Below are 14030 nucleotides of genomic sequence, written 5' to 3'. Positions count from 1 at the left end.
AGAATGTGCTGGTCAGTCTCTGCCTCAGGCCTCACCCCCCTACTGAATGTACTCCAGTAACTCCCTATCACCTCTAAGATCAATATAAAATCCTCTACCTGGTGTTCAAAGTCCATCATAACTTGGACCTCATACCTTTCTAGTCTTCTTACAAAGATCGTGTAACCTTGGCCTCCTGGTTCTTCTTGAATCATGACATTCTATCTCCCAGCTCTGGGATTTTCCGCTGGCTGTCCCCCATGACTGGAACTCTTCCTCCTCATCTCCACCTCCTGCCTTCCCTGGCTTCATTCAAGTACCAACTGAAAGTCTTCCTTCTACAAAGAAGCCTTTCCTTACTGCCTTTAGTGCCTTTCCTTTGTTGATTATGTCTGATTTATCCTGTATTTAGATAGAATATACATAGTTATTTCCATATTGTCTCCCTTGTTAGTTTGTGGACTTCTTGAGAGCAGGGACTGTTTTTCCCTCTGTTTGTATCTCTAGAATTTTGTACAGCGCCTGGCATGCAGTAGGCACTTAGTAAAATACTTGTTGACTGTTGACTGATTGACTTAATCCTGCCTGTGTATCTGCAAAAAAAAAAAACCAAACCAAAACACCAAACTTTTTGTGATTACATAAACACCAAAACTATAGTCAATAGAATTACCACCATCTTGCTACCATGGACTTTCAACTTGGCAAGGCCTAGTTTAGATGTTACTTCATCGAAGAAGTTTTTCCACAAATTATATGCAGTACTTGAAATTTTTTAAGGAGTAAAGATTTTATCCCAACACTTTTATCTTCTAGGAAGAAAGATCAGTGAGACTCTAGCAACAGAAAGACACTGTGCTGAATCAGTATTAGAAATCTAGAATGTTGGTCTTTGTCTATGAGATAACTTCCTGAAGTTTGAGCAACTTCATGATTGTCTAGAACTTGAAATCCTTTAACACAGCTTATCACCTGACTGTTTCTGCTGGATACTTAGATCTTGGTCCAGGCCTTGTCAAAAATAGACATGTCAAATAGAAGGTAATGGGAATGCTTGAAGTCATTCTTTATGTCCTGAGATGCTTCACTAATGTTTACTTAATAATTTGATCCTTGGTCTTACATATCTATATAATGTCACACTTTTTAAAGAGAGCATTCATCATTTAAGTTTTCCAACTGAAAAATTTTTTAAAAATATGGTTAAGTGGGCTTGTTATGTTAACACCTTTCTTTGTATTTGCTGACTTTTTTAATGTTAGAATTTTTATTAGGTTCTTGCTGGTGTCATAGAAGGCAGATTTACAAATTACTGGTAAATTTATCTTTTGAAAATTTGATTTAAGCTATGCTGGTAGACTGTGACTTCTTTATTTGTCCCTTTTGTTCCTGTTTTTTCCCCACAAAACATGAAAGGGGGGGTCTTCTCGTCAGAATGCTAGAGAAGTCACTCTAACATTTTATTTTTGCTTTTGCAAGTACTTTTCAGAGCACGAATCTGCTGACCCTTTGAGAGACATCTGAGCTTATGCACCTCATCTTACAGTTTGGCTAAATTCCATTGAAAAATATTGACTTGTCAGGCAGACTATTTTAACTTCATTGTATATTGAATTGAAAGTAGAATGAACGTTAAGAACCCAACTTTGCTTGTCTTTTGGCCCTGAAATGAAATATTCCTTATTTTCCCTTTGCTTTTCTTACTTTATCTAAATCTATTTTCTTCTCCTGACTAATAGTTTAGATTTTTTAAAAAATCATTTTAATTGAAAGAACTTCATTTAGTTTTCTTCTGAAATTAAAATTTGTTTTCTATTCTTGGTTGCTTGATTGTCTCTAAGTCACAGTTTCGATTTTCTAGTTAACTAGAAGGCTCTTGGGTGGAATCTAGAAGAGAAAAAAGGCCTAGGTAAAGTTTTTAGTTGGACATACTATAGTGTGTCTGAAGTGGTGTGAAATTATAAGCTGGCGAGTATAGGCCTTGCAGTTAGTATATTTGATTCATTTTGTAATACAGCCATTATATCTAACTAGCTTAAAGGGCCTACAGGCCTTCTCAAAAGAAGTCTTAAAAGTCTCATTTTAAGAATGATCCATCTCAGCTGTCTTTAAGATGTTTGAAAATGGTTCAAATGGGCTTCTTTGAGTCTCACGAACCAAGTAGTAATCATATCTTACTGGTAACCGGGACCAAATGAAGTCTAATTTTATCTCTAATTCTATAGCACCAGTACACAGAAATTCAGGGAGATTAGGAGGATTTTGTAATGTATTTTGTTAGTTTCTAGAGCAGCTGTTTGAACTTCTTCCATGTAAGTAAACCCTGTTACCTAAAATTGAATAGTTAATGTTTTGAGTGTTTACATTGTACTAGAACTGTTCCTGCCTTCAAGGAACTTAGACATCTAGTAAGCTTTTCATCAGTCTTTCTCTCATTGTCTTCTACTATGAAATATGTTTCAATTTTGCTTCCAATTTATTTTTTTTCCAGCCACCAGAGCTCCAAGAAGCCTCCCATATCCATAGCTTTGAATGATTTCTCTCTGTGCCAACATTTCAGCACTACAGCTTGAAACAAACCATCAACTGGATCATTGTTTCAATTTCTCAGCCCAGTGAAGCAAAACTTAAGATATTTTCCTACTTATAAAAAAGAATAACACTCAAGAATAAGATTTTTTCGGTTTTTTTTCCACTATTTTTATAGAGAAAGAGTTGGAAGAGTAACAATCTCTGTTCTTTCAGTATATGTGTGTTTGTGTTGCTGAAAAGGTCCCAAATAGCCTTTCTTCTCCAACCTCTCCCTTGAGGCACTTTCCATTTTAGGGTTATAGGCACATATCCTTCTATTGAGCTCTTTTAAAATGTTTCACAGGGAATATGCTGAGCATAGATGTTAAATTAACAAATGTTAAATTTAGTAAAAATTGGTTTTCCCAAGACTTGAAATTGGTCGTGCCTCTTTTCCTCCTCCCAAGTCTGTTGGCTTACTGTACTTTTCCAAGGAAAGATTTAAAAAGCATATATTTCTAGTCACTGGCTCATGCCACCTTAGCAAAGTAGGAACTACTCTAGAAAAATAGATTCGTGGAGCCTTTGGCCTTTGCAAATACAGAGCCAGATAACTGCCTAACAGTAATTTAGTGTTGAGATGTTGTATTATTTGGCCTCCTGATTTTGTGATGTGGCAGAAAATTCAGAGCCATTTGCCATTTCACAAATAGTCAAGCCTGGTAATAAATGAACAGCCCTAGTGTAGCTAGCTGCTCTTGTTGACAAGTTGTTTTCTAAAATGAAGACATTTTCAGAAGCACAACACTTTAAGTATTTTGTCATTTGTGAGCAACTTTCAGAATTTGAGCATTTATTTCACTTTGTTACATTTATCAAAAATGTGTGGTTTGAAAGATTTTTTTTTTCCCCTTCATAGATAAGGAAAAAGTTAGACAACTTTGCCTAGAGGGTGTGCCTGTGGAGTGTGCGCATAGTTTTATCTGGAACCAGGATATATGTAAGAGTGTCACAGAGAATCAAATCTCAGAAAAGGTAAGTAATGTGCTTAGAGGCTTTTAGCAAATTCACAGGTTGGAATGTCTTGCCATGGTAATAGGAGACTCCATTATTGTGTGTATGTGCCTCAGTCCTCCTTTTTTCACGTAGGGAAATACAGAGGAACACATACAATGTGTGTGCAAAGTTCTTTTGCAAACTTTTATTAGTTTTCTATAAGTGTAATTTATTTTTATTATCTATGTCATGGGCTTGTTGTAAAGGAAGTGATACGTAAATTTTAATTTACTCTATAAATAACCTTTATTAAAGTAATAGATTGTCTATTTTTTTTGAAACTAAAGCATTTTTCGAAAGATTAAGTTCTAGTTTACTTAGAGGTCATTTACTTCTTTGAGTTACAAATTGTTAATTTTCTGGAATAATAACTACTTAGGTTTAAAAACTGTAAGGCAGTTTTGACCCCAGCTACCATCTAGTGTGATCCATGCCCTAGGAAAGAATCCTTACTATTCTACACTGAGCCTGTGGTCATATGGCTTCTACTTGAAGGCCTCCTTTGAGGGAGAACCTGCCATATCCTGAGGCAACCCATCCTGTTAGCTCAAATTATCATCTGGAAATAGTATTCATCAAACAGCAGTAGAAACAGCATGACATAGTAAATAGAGAGCCTATCCTTCTTCTACCTACTTCTGCCAAGTGCTGGCTTCGTGACCCCCTAGGCTAATGGCTTAAACTTTCTAGTGCTCCTCAACTCCTGTGACTATAAATTGCAGAAGAGTTGCCGGTTTTGCTTGGTAAGAAGATAGTTAGGTGGCACAGTGAATAGAGCCCTGTGTCTGGAGTCAAGAAGTTCATATCTAGCCTCTGATGCTTAGTAGCTGTGTGACCCCGGGCAAGTCACTTAACCCTGTTTGCTTCAGTTTCCTCATCTGTAAAATGAGCTGGAGAAAGAAATGGCAAACCGCTCCAGTATCTTTGCCAAGAAAACCCTAAATGGGGGCAGCTAGGTGGCTCAGTGAGTAGAGCACCAGCCCTGGAGTCAGGAGGACCTGAGTTCAAATCCAGCCTCAGACACTTGACACATGTACCAGCTGTGTGACCTTGGGCAAGTCTCTTAACCCCAATTGCCCTGCCAAAAAAAGCAAAAAAAAACCCCAATCCCCTAAGTGGGGTCATGAAGACTCAGACATAACCAAAATGACTTAACAAGAAGTTCCTAAATCCTATGAAATGGTAGATCTGAAAGCAGTCCTGACTACACCCCACCCTCTACAAAAAAAAAAAAATGAATTTCGGTATAGGACAAAAATGTGGTAGTTGCCGTTTGGATAACATTACCTGTGTAGTTTACAGATATTTAGCGTCTAGAAAGAAAGATCCTCAATAATTTGGGCCTCTGACTTTTTTGGCCCTTCATGTAGTTTTACAGAAGTAATTACTTTAGCTATATCAAGTGAAGTAACAGGGTACCCAGAGATTTCTAAGATGATTTTATTCTTTTTCTTTTTCCCTCTACTCCTTCATTATCAGGGGGGATTGGGGGTGGGGTTCTACCTAATTCACCCAGATAACTTTGTACTGTCACTCTTGTTTAGCAGTTAGGTGATACTGTGAAATAAACAAATTCCCATTCCAAAAGAAGCAACTTGAACATTCCCTAGACCAGAGTCTAGACCTCCCAGTTATTGTCTAATATTTCTTCTCCCTTAGTCAGATTCCCTGAAAATGCTGTTTGCACTCACTACCTCCACCTTCTCTCCTCTTAACTCCTCTACTGCTTAGTGGAAATTGCTCGCTCTGAAGTGACCAGTGATTCTCAATCGTCAGACATATTGGCCATTTCCCTGTCTGCTGCATTTGACTGTTGACTGGATAGTCTTTGCTCTCTCTTGATTCTCCTCCCTGTGTCAGTCTCTCTTGATGGCTAACCCCAAGGTTTTGTCCCAGGTTCTCTTCTCTTCTCCTGGTACATTCTCTCTTGGCAACTTTATCAGCTCCCATAGATTCAACTCTTGTTTCTTTGCATATAACTCACAGACCCATGTATCTGTCCCTAGTCCTGCAACATTTCAGACAGGATGTTCCCAGAGACGTCTTAAACACAAAATGTCCAAAACTGAACTCTGTCTTTCTCTCATAACCATCATATCTTCCAGACATCTCTTGCTCTTGTCAGAAGCAGAAATGGAATGAAATTCTTCCATTGTCCTAGACTCCTCACTTTCCTTTACTCCATAATATTGAGTCAGTTACCAAAAATCGCCATTTCTGTCTTCACAACATCTCTTGCATTTAAAACCTTCTCTTCACTCACGCAACTATCACTTTAGACCCTCATTACTTTTCCCCTAAATTATTAGAACAGCCTCCTGTTTGATTTCCCTGCTTCAAGTGTCTTTCTACTCCAGCCTGCCCTACACTCTATTGCCAAAGTAATTTTTATCAAGTGTAGATAGACCTGATTTCATGACTTCTCTACACAACAAATTCCAGTAGCTTCGTATTGCTTCTAGGATCAAATAGAAACTCTTCCGTTTAAATTTTAAAGCCCTACACAATCTGTCCTTAACCTATCTTTCCTTCTCCATTGGTGATTCCTCCCCTCTCACCCTTTTCCAAACAGATGGGCCTTCTCCATTAGTTATGAGTGATGTTGTTTCTCGTGACTCCTCAGCTTTGCCCTGTGTGTCCCTAGGCCCAAAATGTCTTCTCTCAGCCTTGAGGAATCTCTCTTAAAACCTGGCTCAGTGCCATCTTCTGCATGAAGTTTTCCCTTTTTCCCCCATATCTCCAACTGTTAGTACCTTCCCTCCTAAACTGCCAGGTATTTAAGTTTTATTTCATATATATTTTTATTTATTAATTTTGTTTTATATTTGCGTATGTACTATGTCTCCTTAGAATAAATGTAAGCTTCTGGTGAGTAGAGATTTTTTATACTTGTATCTCCAGTGCCTAGCACATAGTAGATACTTGACAAATATTTGTTGTTTGACTGCCTGTCGGGCCATATTGTTGATTCTTTAAAGGAGTCCTTGCCTTGAATCCTTTTCTTTCATCTCAGGAGTTAAACCAGATGAGAAGTGAATTGATGGTGCCTGGGTCACAGCTTAATTTAGGCCACTGTGAATCCAAGATACCCGTACTATTGATCCAACAACCAGGGAAAGTAACTGGTGAAGATCGACTAGGATGGGGAAGTGGCTGGGATATCTTACTTCCCAAAGGTTGGGGAATGGCTTTCTGGATTCCCTTTGTAAGTTATTTTCTGAATCTGAATTTTAGATATCTTTGTAGTAAAAATGGAATGCTGAAAATGTGGTAGGCTCCAGGAAATAAGCCAATTTCTCTTAAGTTAAGATCATCAGGGCCTTCTTCTCTATTTGGGGAATTTTCAAAATTGGGTTTTTATAAATCAGAGATGGTAAAAAATGGTGGCATTGTCATACTTTTGAAACTTCTGACAATATAGCCTCAAAAATCTTTGCTGACAAAGAAACCATTTTTTAAAAAAAATTATTAACTGCGTCTTCTTCACTTTATCCACAGTGTACAAAAGCTATGCCTATCTTTTATCTGAGCTAGCTTTAATTATTTTTCTAATCATGCTTAGGAAAAAATGAAAGTCATTTTGAAATTTGTACCTTTAGACTGATCAGTAATTTTCAAAATGTTTCAGCTTTAGAGCAAGGAGTAGGAACATTTCAGAAACAATTGTATGTAACATGGTGTTTCAGTTTTAGGTGGGTAAAGTAACAGTTTTTTCTGGCTATTCTTTTTAGATCTATCATGGTGCAAGAGTTGGAGGATTAAAAGAGGCTCTCATGCACTCTCGGTATAAGGGGGCACCCAGCATCCCTGATGATTTCCCAGACTGCCCTGCGGGAATTTTGTTTGCCATAGAACAAGAAAATAATCTTCTGGAAAACTACAAAAGGTAGAAAATTTCTTAACTTTAGATGTAGTTCACATTTAATAAAGGAGTGGATTTGCTCATTGGTAAACCAGCAGTGAAGCAGTTAGTTGTTAACTCGTGTATGTTTTGTTGTGAGGTAAATGTTACCCAAAAGTAAATGTTTAAATATGCAATTGAGTACAGTAAGTTTCTCATCTACTCTTCTATGTGTGCATGAGTAGTTAGGAGCTCTTTCCCCGGGCTCCTTGATTACACTGATGATGTTGCATGCCTCACATAGTCAAGATATGCATTTTCCATTGTATTAAGTAGAGAAATTTTAAAAGTCAGCTTGCAACATGGGAAAAAGACCAGCATAAAGGAAGACATTCAGCTTTCAGGTGAATAGTTGTAAACTCAAATGGAGAATTTTAAAGTGACTTGACTATGAAGGATGTGTATATTTGGACATCTCAGCTTTTTCTTCCCTAGTAATGATATGAAATGAGCTTTAGGATAGTTCAACTAGATCAGTTTGTTCTGGGCTGAGGCAGAACATTCTTAATTTCTTTGAGAGGTTAGGTAAAAGTTAAAAAATTGTTTTTGAGGACAGAAATGAACATAAATAGTATCTATAGCCTAGTAATAATCCCTAACCTAGCAGGCAGGCAAATGTGCCCTATAATAAAAGGTGTTTCATCATTTGGCTGCCTTTGAAGGTCATCGTGGTTTTAGTCTGGCCACTGGGTTGTAGGTCTATGCAGAAGTGTTTTTGCTAGTACATATTGTTGGTTGCCTTTAATATGTTCAGATTGGAATAGCTGAAGATTAGACTTGTTTTGCTTTAGTCCAGGGGACCCTGGAAAGGTCTATCTAGTTCCAAGACCCATTTAATCTCTATCATGCATCCATGGGTTGTAAGTCTGGTGTCAGATCCCATCCCTTAAGTCAGCCCAGGAGCCAGTCATATTTTCTGGCAGGCCCTTTAGGCTATGGTAACCAACAGTTAGGCTGGACTTTCATGGTTCAAAGATTCTAACAGTTTTAATCAGTCTTTAGCATATAAATTCATGGATGTAGTTCTCATTTTAAACCATGTAGCTTTCCTTCATCTCCATCTCTCCAAAGAGAGTGCCTAGATCCAAGCCTCTATCACCTATCACCTTTCAGCAAAATGCTTCCCAGTTGGGAGCTGGCCAATTCAATTGATCTCCCGGCCTTGGTGATTCCTCCCTCACCTCCACCCTGCTGTGTTCATCTTCCTGAGGTCTGATCTTGTTCTAGCCCTGCTCACTAAACCCGAGTGGCTTCCTGTTGCCTTTAGTATAAACCGTAAACTCCCCTGCTTGACATTTAGTGTCATTCACAATTTATTCCCAGCCCACCCTTCCAGTCTCATTACATACACATTACTTTCTCTATATCTATATTACATCTATATTCCAGCCAAACTGGGCTGCTTTGTTTTTCTGTATTCCTGGTGTTGTATTTCCCACCTCTGCCTTTGCACAGGCAGGCAGGTCCCTAGACTGCACTCCTTCCTCACCTCTACCTCTTAAAACATCCAGCTTCCTTCAAAGTTCAGCTCAAGCGTCACTTGGGATAAGAGTTTTCCCCTATCTGCTTCACCCCCACCCCTTATTTCATATTGACTTTGTAAATGTTGGTTGCCCCAATAGAGTAGGTGCTCCTTTAGGGCAGGAGTTGTTTAATTTCCTAGTACAGTGCTTGGCACACACACTAGGCGCTGAATTGTTACTGCGAAGGTGGTATTTATTTGAGTTGTTCCTGCGACATAGGAACAATGTGCAAATTGGTTTCTCTTTATTTTTAATTAGACACCCACCAGCAAAGAGGCCCAACTACATCAAGCTTGGTACTTTGTCACCTTTCCGATGTCCTTGGGAACAGTTAACTCGAGACTGGGAATCAAGAAGTACAGCTCAGGCAGAGTCTCCTGTATCTCCTTGTTCTTCGGCAAATGCCAAGAGTGATCCTGGGAGAGAAGACCTTTGTGAGATGGAGGGTGAGCAGGGGCCACAGCTGTCTTGTGATCCTGAGACTTTGAAAGACAAGCCAGGAGAGCCAGAAGAGATGATGGACACCGATTCTCCAGGTGCTGCAGCGGCAGGAGACACAGCAGATGAAGACGTACATGGAAGTAATGGTGGGGGAACAGAGAGCACCTTCTGTGTTCTTAGGTAAGTGACCTAGAATCGTCTAATTTTTTTTGCTTGCAGATGGGATTTTGGCGATCCTTCCAGATTTGAAAACTTATTTAAACTCTGAATTGAGCATTCACAGAAGTCAATTTTAATTGTCTTAATTCATTTTATAAGTTATGTCTTTGTCCAGAGCCTGAGGGCAAGGTAAATCATTTAGTGAGTCCTAGTTTTTTGTTTGATAGCACTTTAGTAATGAAAATATTGATGTAAATAAACATTAACAAAGGTAGTTTCTGCCAAGAAGTAGGTACGATTGGGGTGGGGGGCGTGTCTTGTCCTGTTTTCACACATAGCAGCACCTAGTCAATGAAGAAGAGCTACGTGGTTTGTCCATGCTTTGCTCTAACTCACTAGATTAAGCAGTCCTCTAATTCTTGTGACTCTGGGTTGAAGGCAGTGTCTATGTAATTCTACATTGTCACCACATTATGAAGGGTATCTTATAAAACCATGACCTTTCCTTACCCTTCTGGTTTTAGTATATCTGTTTTTTACTTAGGAAACGACATATCTTCAAACGGTATTTCTTTTTTTTTTTTTTTAATTTCTTTATTTATTTTTAGTTTACCACACACGGTTCTACATAGTTTTGAGTTCCAGATTTTCTCCCCTCCCTCCCCCCTCCCTCCCCAAGACGGCATGGAATCTCATATAACTGTCATGTATAACTTCGCATTGAATTAATTTATGCACTAGTCAAGTCGTGGAGAAGAATTTTGACCAATGGAATGAATCATGAGAAAGAAGAAACAGAACCAAAAAAAAAAAAACCAATCCAAAAAAACAAAAGAGAAGCAAAAAAAAGGCGATCATGTAGTGCGCCTCGATCTGTATTCAAACTTCACAGTTCTTTCTCTGGATGAAGATAGCATTCTCCATCGTGAGTCCCCTGGAGTTGTCCTTGCCCCTTAGGTTGCTGAGAAGAGCGCAGTATGTCAGGGTTGGTCCTCACGGAATCCATATATCTGTGGCTGTGCACAACGTTCTCCTGGCTCTGCTCCGCTCACTCAGCATTATGTCGTGTAGGTTTTTCCAGGTTGTTATGAAGTCTGCATCATCCCCATTTCTTATGGCACAATAGTATTCCATCACCTTCATATACCACAGCTTGTTCAGCCATTCCCCAATTGATGGGCATCCCTTTGATTTCCAATTCTTGGCTACCACAAAAAGAGCTGCTATAAATATTTTTGTACATATGGGTCCTTTTCCCGCTTGTGTGATTTCTTTGGGATACAACCCTAGAATCAAACGGTATTTCTAAGCTTTCTACCAAAGGCTCTTTTTGCCTTTTTTGTACTCAGTAGGCCAAAATGTTAAAGGACAATTTTCCATTGATACCTCACTTTTCTTTTCTACTACAGTCACTTCTTTCCTCTTGCAGGCATTCCACAGTTCCCAAGTTCCTTTCTCCTTCTTCCTCTAATCTTTATTCCTCTCTAATTACTGCCACACCTGCTACTACCTCCTAGATTCTAACTTTTTTTGTGTTGTAGACTCCTTTGGCAGTCTGGTGAGGCCTTTGGACCCCTTCTTATCAATGAGGGTTTTAAATGCTTAAAATAAAAAATATAAGATTGCAGAGGAAAACAGCTATGTTAAAATAGAGTTCTAAAAATATTTTTTTTAAGTTTATCACCTCAAGGTTAAGAATCCCTCCCCTACATCCTACATCCCTCCTATCTTCCTCCTTTTCTTTCTCAAAGTGGTAGGTGTCCCATTGCACATATTTAACTGAAATAATCCAGTTATTGATAAGATAGTGCATGTATACTATTTTCCAGGCTTAGAGTTACTGATATTTTCTGACAGATAACATTTAAAAAATTTAGCTACTATGGCAATACTTGAATTTTTTGTTCGTTTTTTTTAGTAAAATATTCTGAAACAGATGTTTTTGACTTCATTTAGGAGTAGAAAATTATTGAAGTTGTTAGCAGCCTGGTGTCAGCCTGTTGCTAGAAGAAATCGAGCAGCCCTCCGAGCTTCCAGGATGCATGAGCAGGAGCTGACAAGGGCAACCTGCCTGTCCATCCTACGTGACTATCCAAGATCCCTGGTGTGGGTCAACCTATCTTTGATCAAAAAGGGAAACCCAGAGTTACACACCATGATCTGCATCCCATCGAAAGATGATGTCTTGAATCTAAATGAAGATCGGCTTTATTGTGGCCCTCAGGAGTCCAGACACAGCGACCCATTCAAGGCCAAGGCACAGAAACAAAAAGAAAAGAAGAAAGTGGAGAAGGAGCAGATACAAGAAGGAGGTGCCATCCAAGTTGTGGCAGGAGAACAGCGCTGTGCCATAGCATGTGCAGAGGGAACTCCTGGTTTGTGGCCAGGTCCTCTCCCTGAAGTCACTGGCCATTGCTCCCGGGCCCTCCTCGGATTTGTGACACAAGGAGATTTCTCGCTGGCTGCTGGTTGTGGAGAAGCGTTGGGGTTTGTTAGTTTGACAGGCCTGTTGGAGATGCTCTCAGGTCAGCCGGCAGACAAGAAGGGGCTAGTTTTATTAAGAACACCGGCATCTCTGCAGTATCGATTTGCTAGAATAATTATTGATATATAAATGCCATTACATATGACAGCAAGGTACAAATAGTGCCAAAGAGAACATAGCAAGCAAAGCTACACAATTTAAGTTTTTGCTTTTTGCCTTCCAGTATAAATGTCATGTGAAATTGCTTGAAAAAACAAGCTAAAGATCTGCCATAGTGTATTATGTAAATGAATGAAAAGCTAACTCATCATGTCATATGTTTACATTACTCAGTGGTGTTGATTTCCATCTCTTGCCTTTTCCTTTAAAATATTTAAATTCTGGCCTACATAACTAAAGTTATTAGTATTCTGATTTCTTGTTGGGTATATTTTTTTGCTTAGAAATTATTGAAAGCTATAGTTTTCTGTCAAAGGAGCAGGATGCTGTGCTTGAAAAGCTTTTTAGTTCATATGACTAGTCTAATGTCCATTTAATTACTGTAAAAAAGAGACTTCTCAGTTTGAGTCTTTGTGGGACACAGAGGTGTCCCTTTGTGTAATGTAACTGCTGATTTGGAGCGAGAACTTACAACTACCTTACCATGGAGAAGAAAACCATGACAAATTTATGGCTGCTATCTTGTTTCAGGGCTTAACCTGCTTAAGGAAAAATGAGTTGGATTAGGGTCAGAGCAGGAGCTCAAACCTGAGTTTGTATGCCCTTTTCCCAGGCATGACTGACCAGCATGTGTCCTTGAGAGTCACTCAATCTTCCTGTGCCTTGTGCAGTTTCAAATTTTTCTCAAAGCCGTAGATGTATATAGAGTTACCTACCTCAGCAGGGTGATGGCCAAATTGTAAGATACTCTGAAGTTATAAAGATATTCTATGAGCCGTGTTGTGGTATGCTTAACTGTAATCTCATGGAAATGTCAGGCAGCAGATGAAAAGGGGCGAATTTACTGAGAATTCCAGCATCTCTATACTAATGATCCTTAGGAAGAACATCTGCCACTTCGCACTTGAAGAGGAACAGATGGGTCACAAATTAACTTTCCCTCTGCTTCCAGGACCAACCCACCCCCACCCTCCTTTCCCTCAGACTATATGCCCTGGCTGTCCTCCGCTGTTGGTACAGGGGCTTAGGGCAAAATCAGGCTTGGGACCAGATTGGAATTTGTTTTTATCTTGCATTTCTAAATTAAATATTAGTGCATGTTTATGCAGATTTAATTTCTGCAGTAGAAATTGCTAATAAGTACCTGTTGGATGGTGGGGGGTGGGGTGGCAAGTAATAGGGAAAGGGCATAGCATTGGAACGGTATTTTATTAGGATTTTGAGCCAAGAATACTCTTAATTTCTATCTCTGCACACCCTACACAATTCCTTGAATATGTTTGTATCCAACCAAAGTAATAATTTGACTCTCACTAGATGTGTAACTGAATAGTGTCTGTCATAGTAAATTAAAACCCAAATCATCCTATGGTGTTATATGTTAATGTACAAATTATTAAGACACTTTGCCTGTTGCCTCAGCTCCTAAGTGATTGGAGGTAATGAAATCACTTGAAAGTTCACTCCCAGGATTAGTTCCCTTAGCTTCATCTTCAGACAACCATCTGCCATGATTGGTCATGCATAGGTAGGGGAAAGGAGAAGGGAACCTTGTGGAGAAGAGACTAGATGCATCCATGACCACTTTGGGAAAATAACTTAAAAGAACTGTTCATTGTCATTAAGGAACTATAAAAGCACAACCCTTATTCACTGAACAAGTATCTTCCTCCTGTTAAAAAGAAATGATAGATGGAAGGCCCATTTTTCTTCTGTTTATTATTTGAATGAATAATAAGCCCTACCTGTGTGCCTAGTTGTTTAGCACAATACTAGAAAATGGAAGTATGAGACAAACGCTTATCTTGTTGGACAA

The 14030-nt window shown here is 39.0% G+C and overlaps 1 protein-coding gene across 1 annotated transcript in view; it reads left to right on the top strand.

The window, feature by feature from the left end:
* POP1 (POP1 homolog, ribonuclease P/MRP subunit) overlaps positions 1-13588 on the top strand; it is a 33353-nt gene extending 19765 nt beyond the window's left edge. The window contains exons 12-16 of the mRNA XM_036740996.1: positions 3410-3525; positions 6560-6751; positions 7278-7432; positions 9229-9591; positions 11527-13588. Of these exons, the coding sequence (XP_036596891.1) occupies positions 3410-3525; positions 6560-6751; positions 7278-7432; positions 9229-9591; positions 11527-12184 (1484 nt within the window). The 3' untranslated portion in view covers positions 12185-13588. The remainder of the gene's footprint in view (positions 1-3409; positions 3526-6559; positions 6752-7277; positions 7433-9228; positions 9592-11526) is intronic.
* Positions 13589-14030: the final 442 nt, after the last annotated feature.

Source organism: Trichosurus vulpecula, chromosome 1, assembly GCF_011100635.1.
Source record: "Trichosurus vulpecula isolate mTriVul1 chromosome 1, mTriVul1.pri, whole genome shotgun sequence".
NCBI classification, from domain to species: domain Eukaryota; kingdom Metazoa; phylum Chordata; class Mammalia; order Diprotodontia; family Phalangeridae; genus Trichosurus; species Trichosurus vulpecula.
The sequence above is the reverse complement of the archived record's forward strand: the minus strand, read 5'-3'. Positions and strand labels throughout refer to the sequence as shown.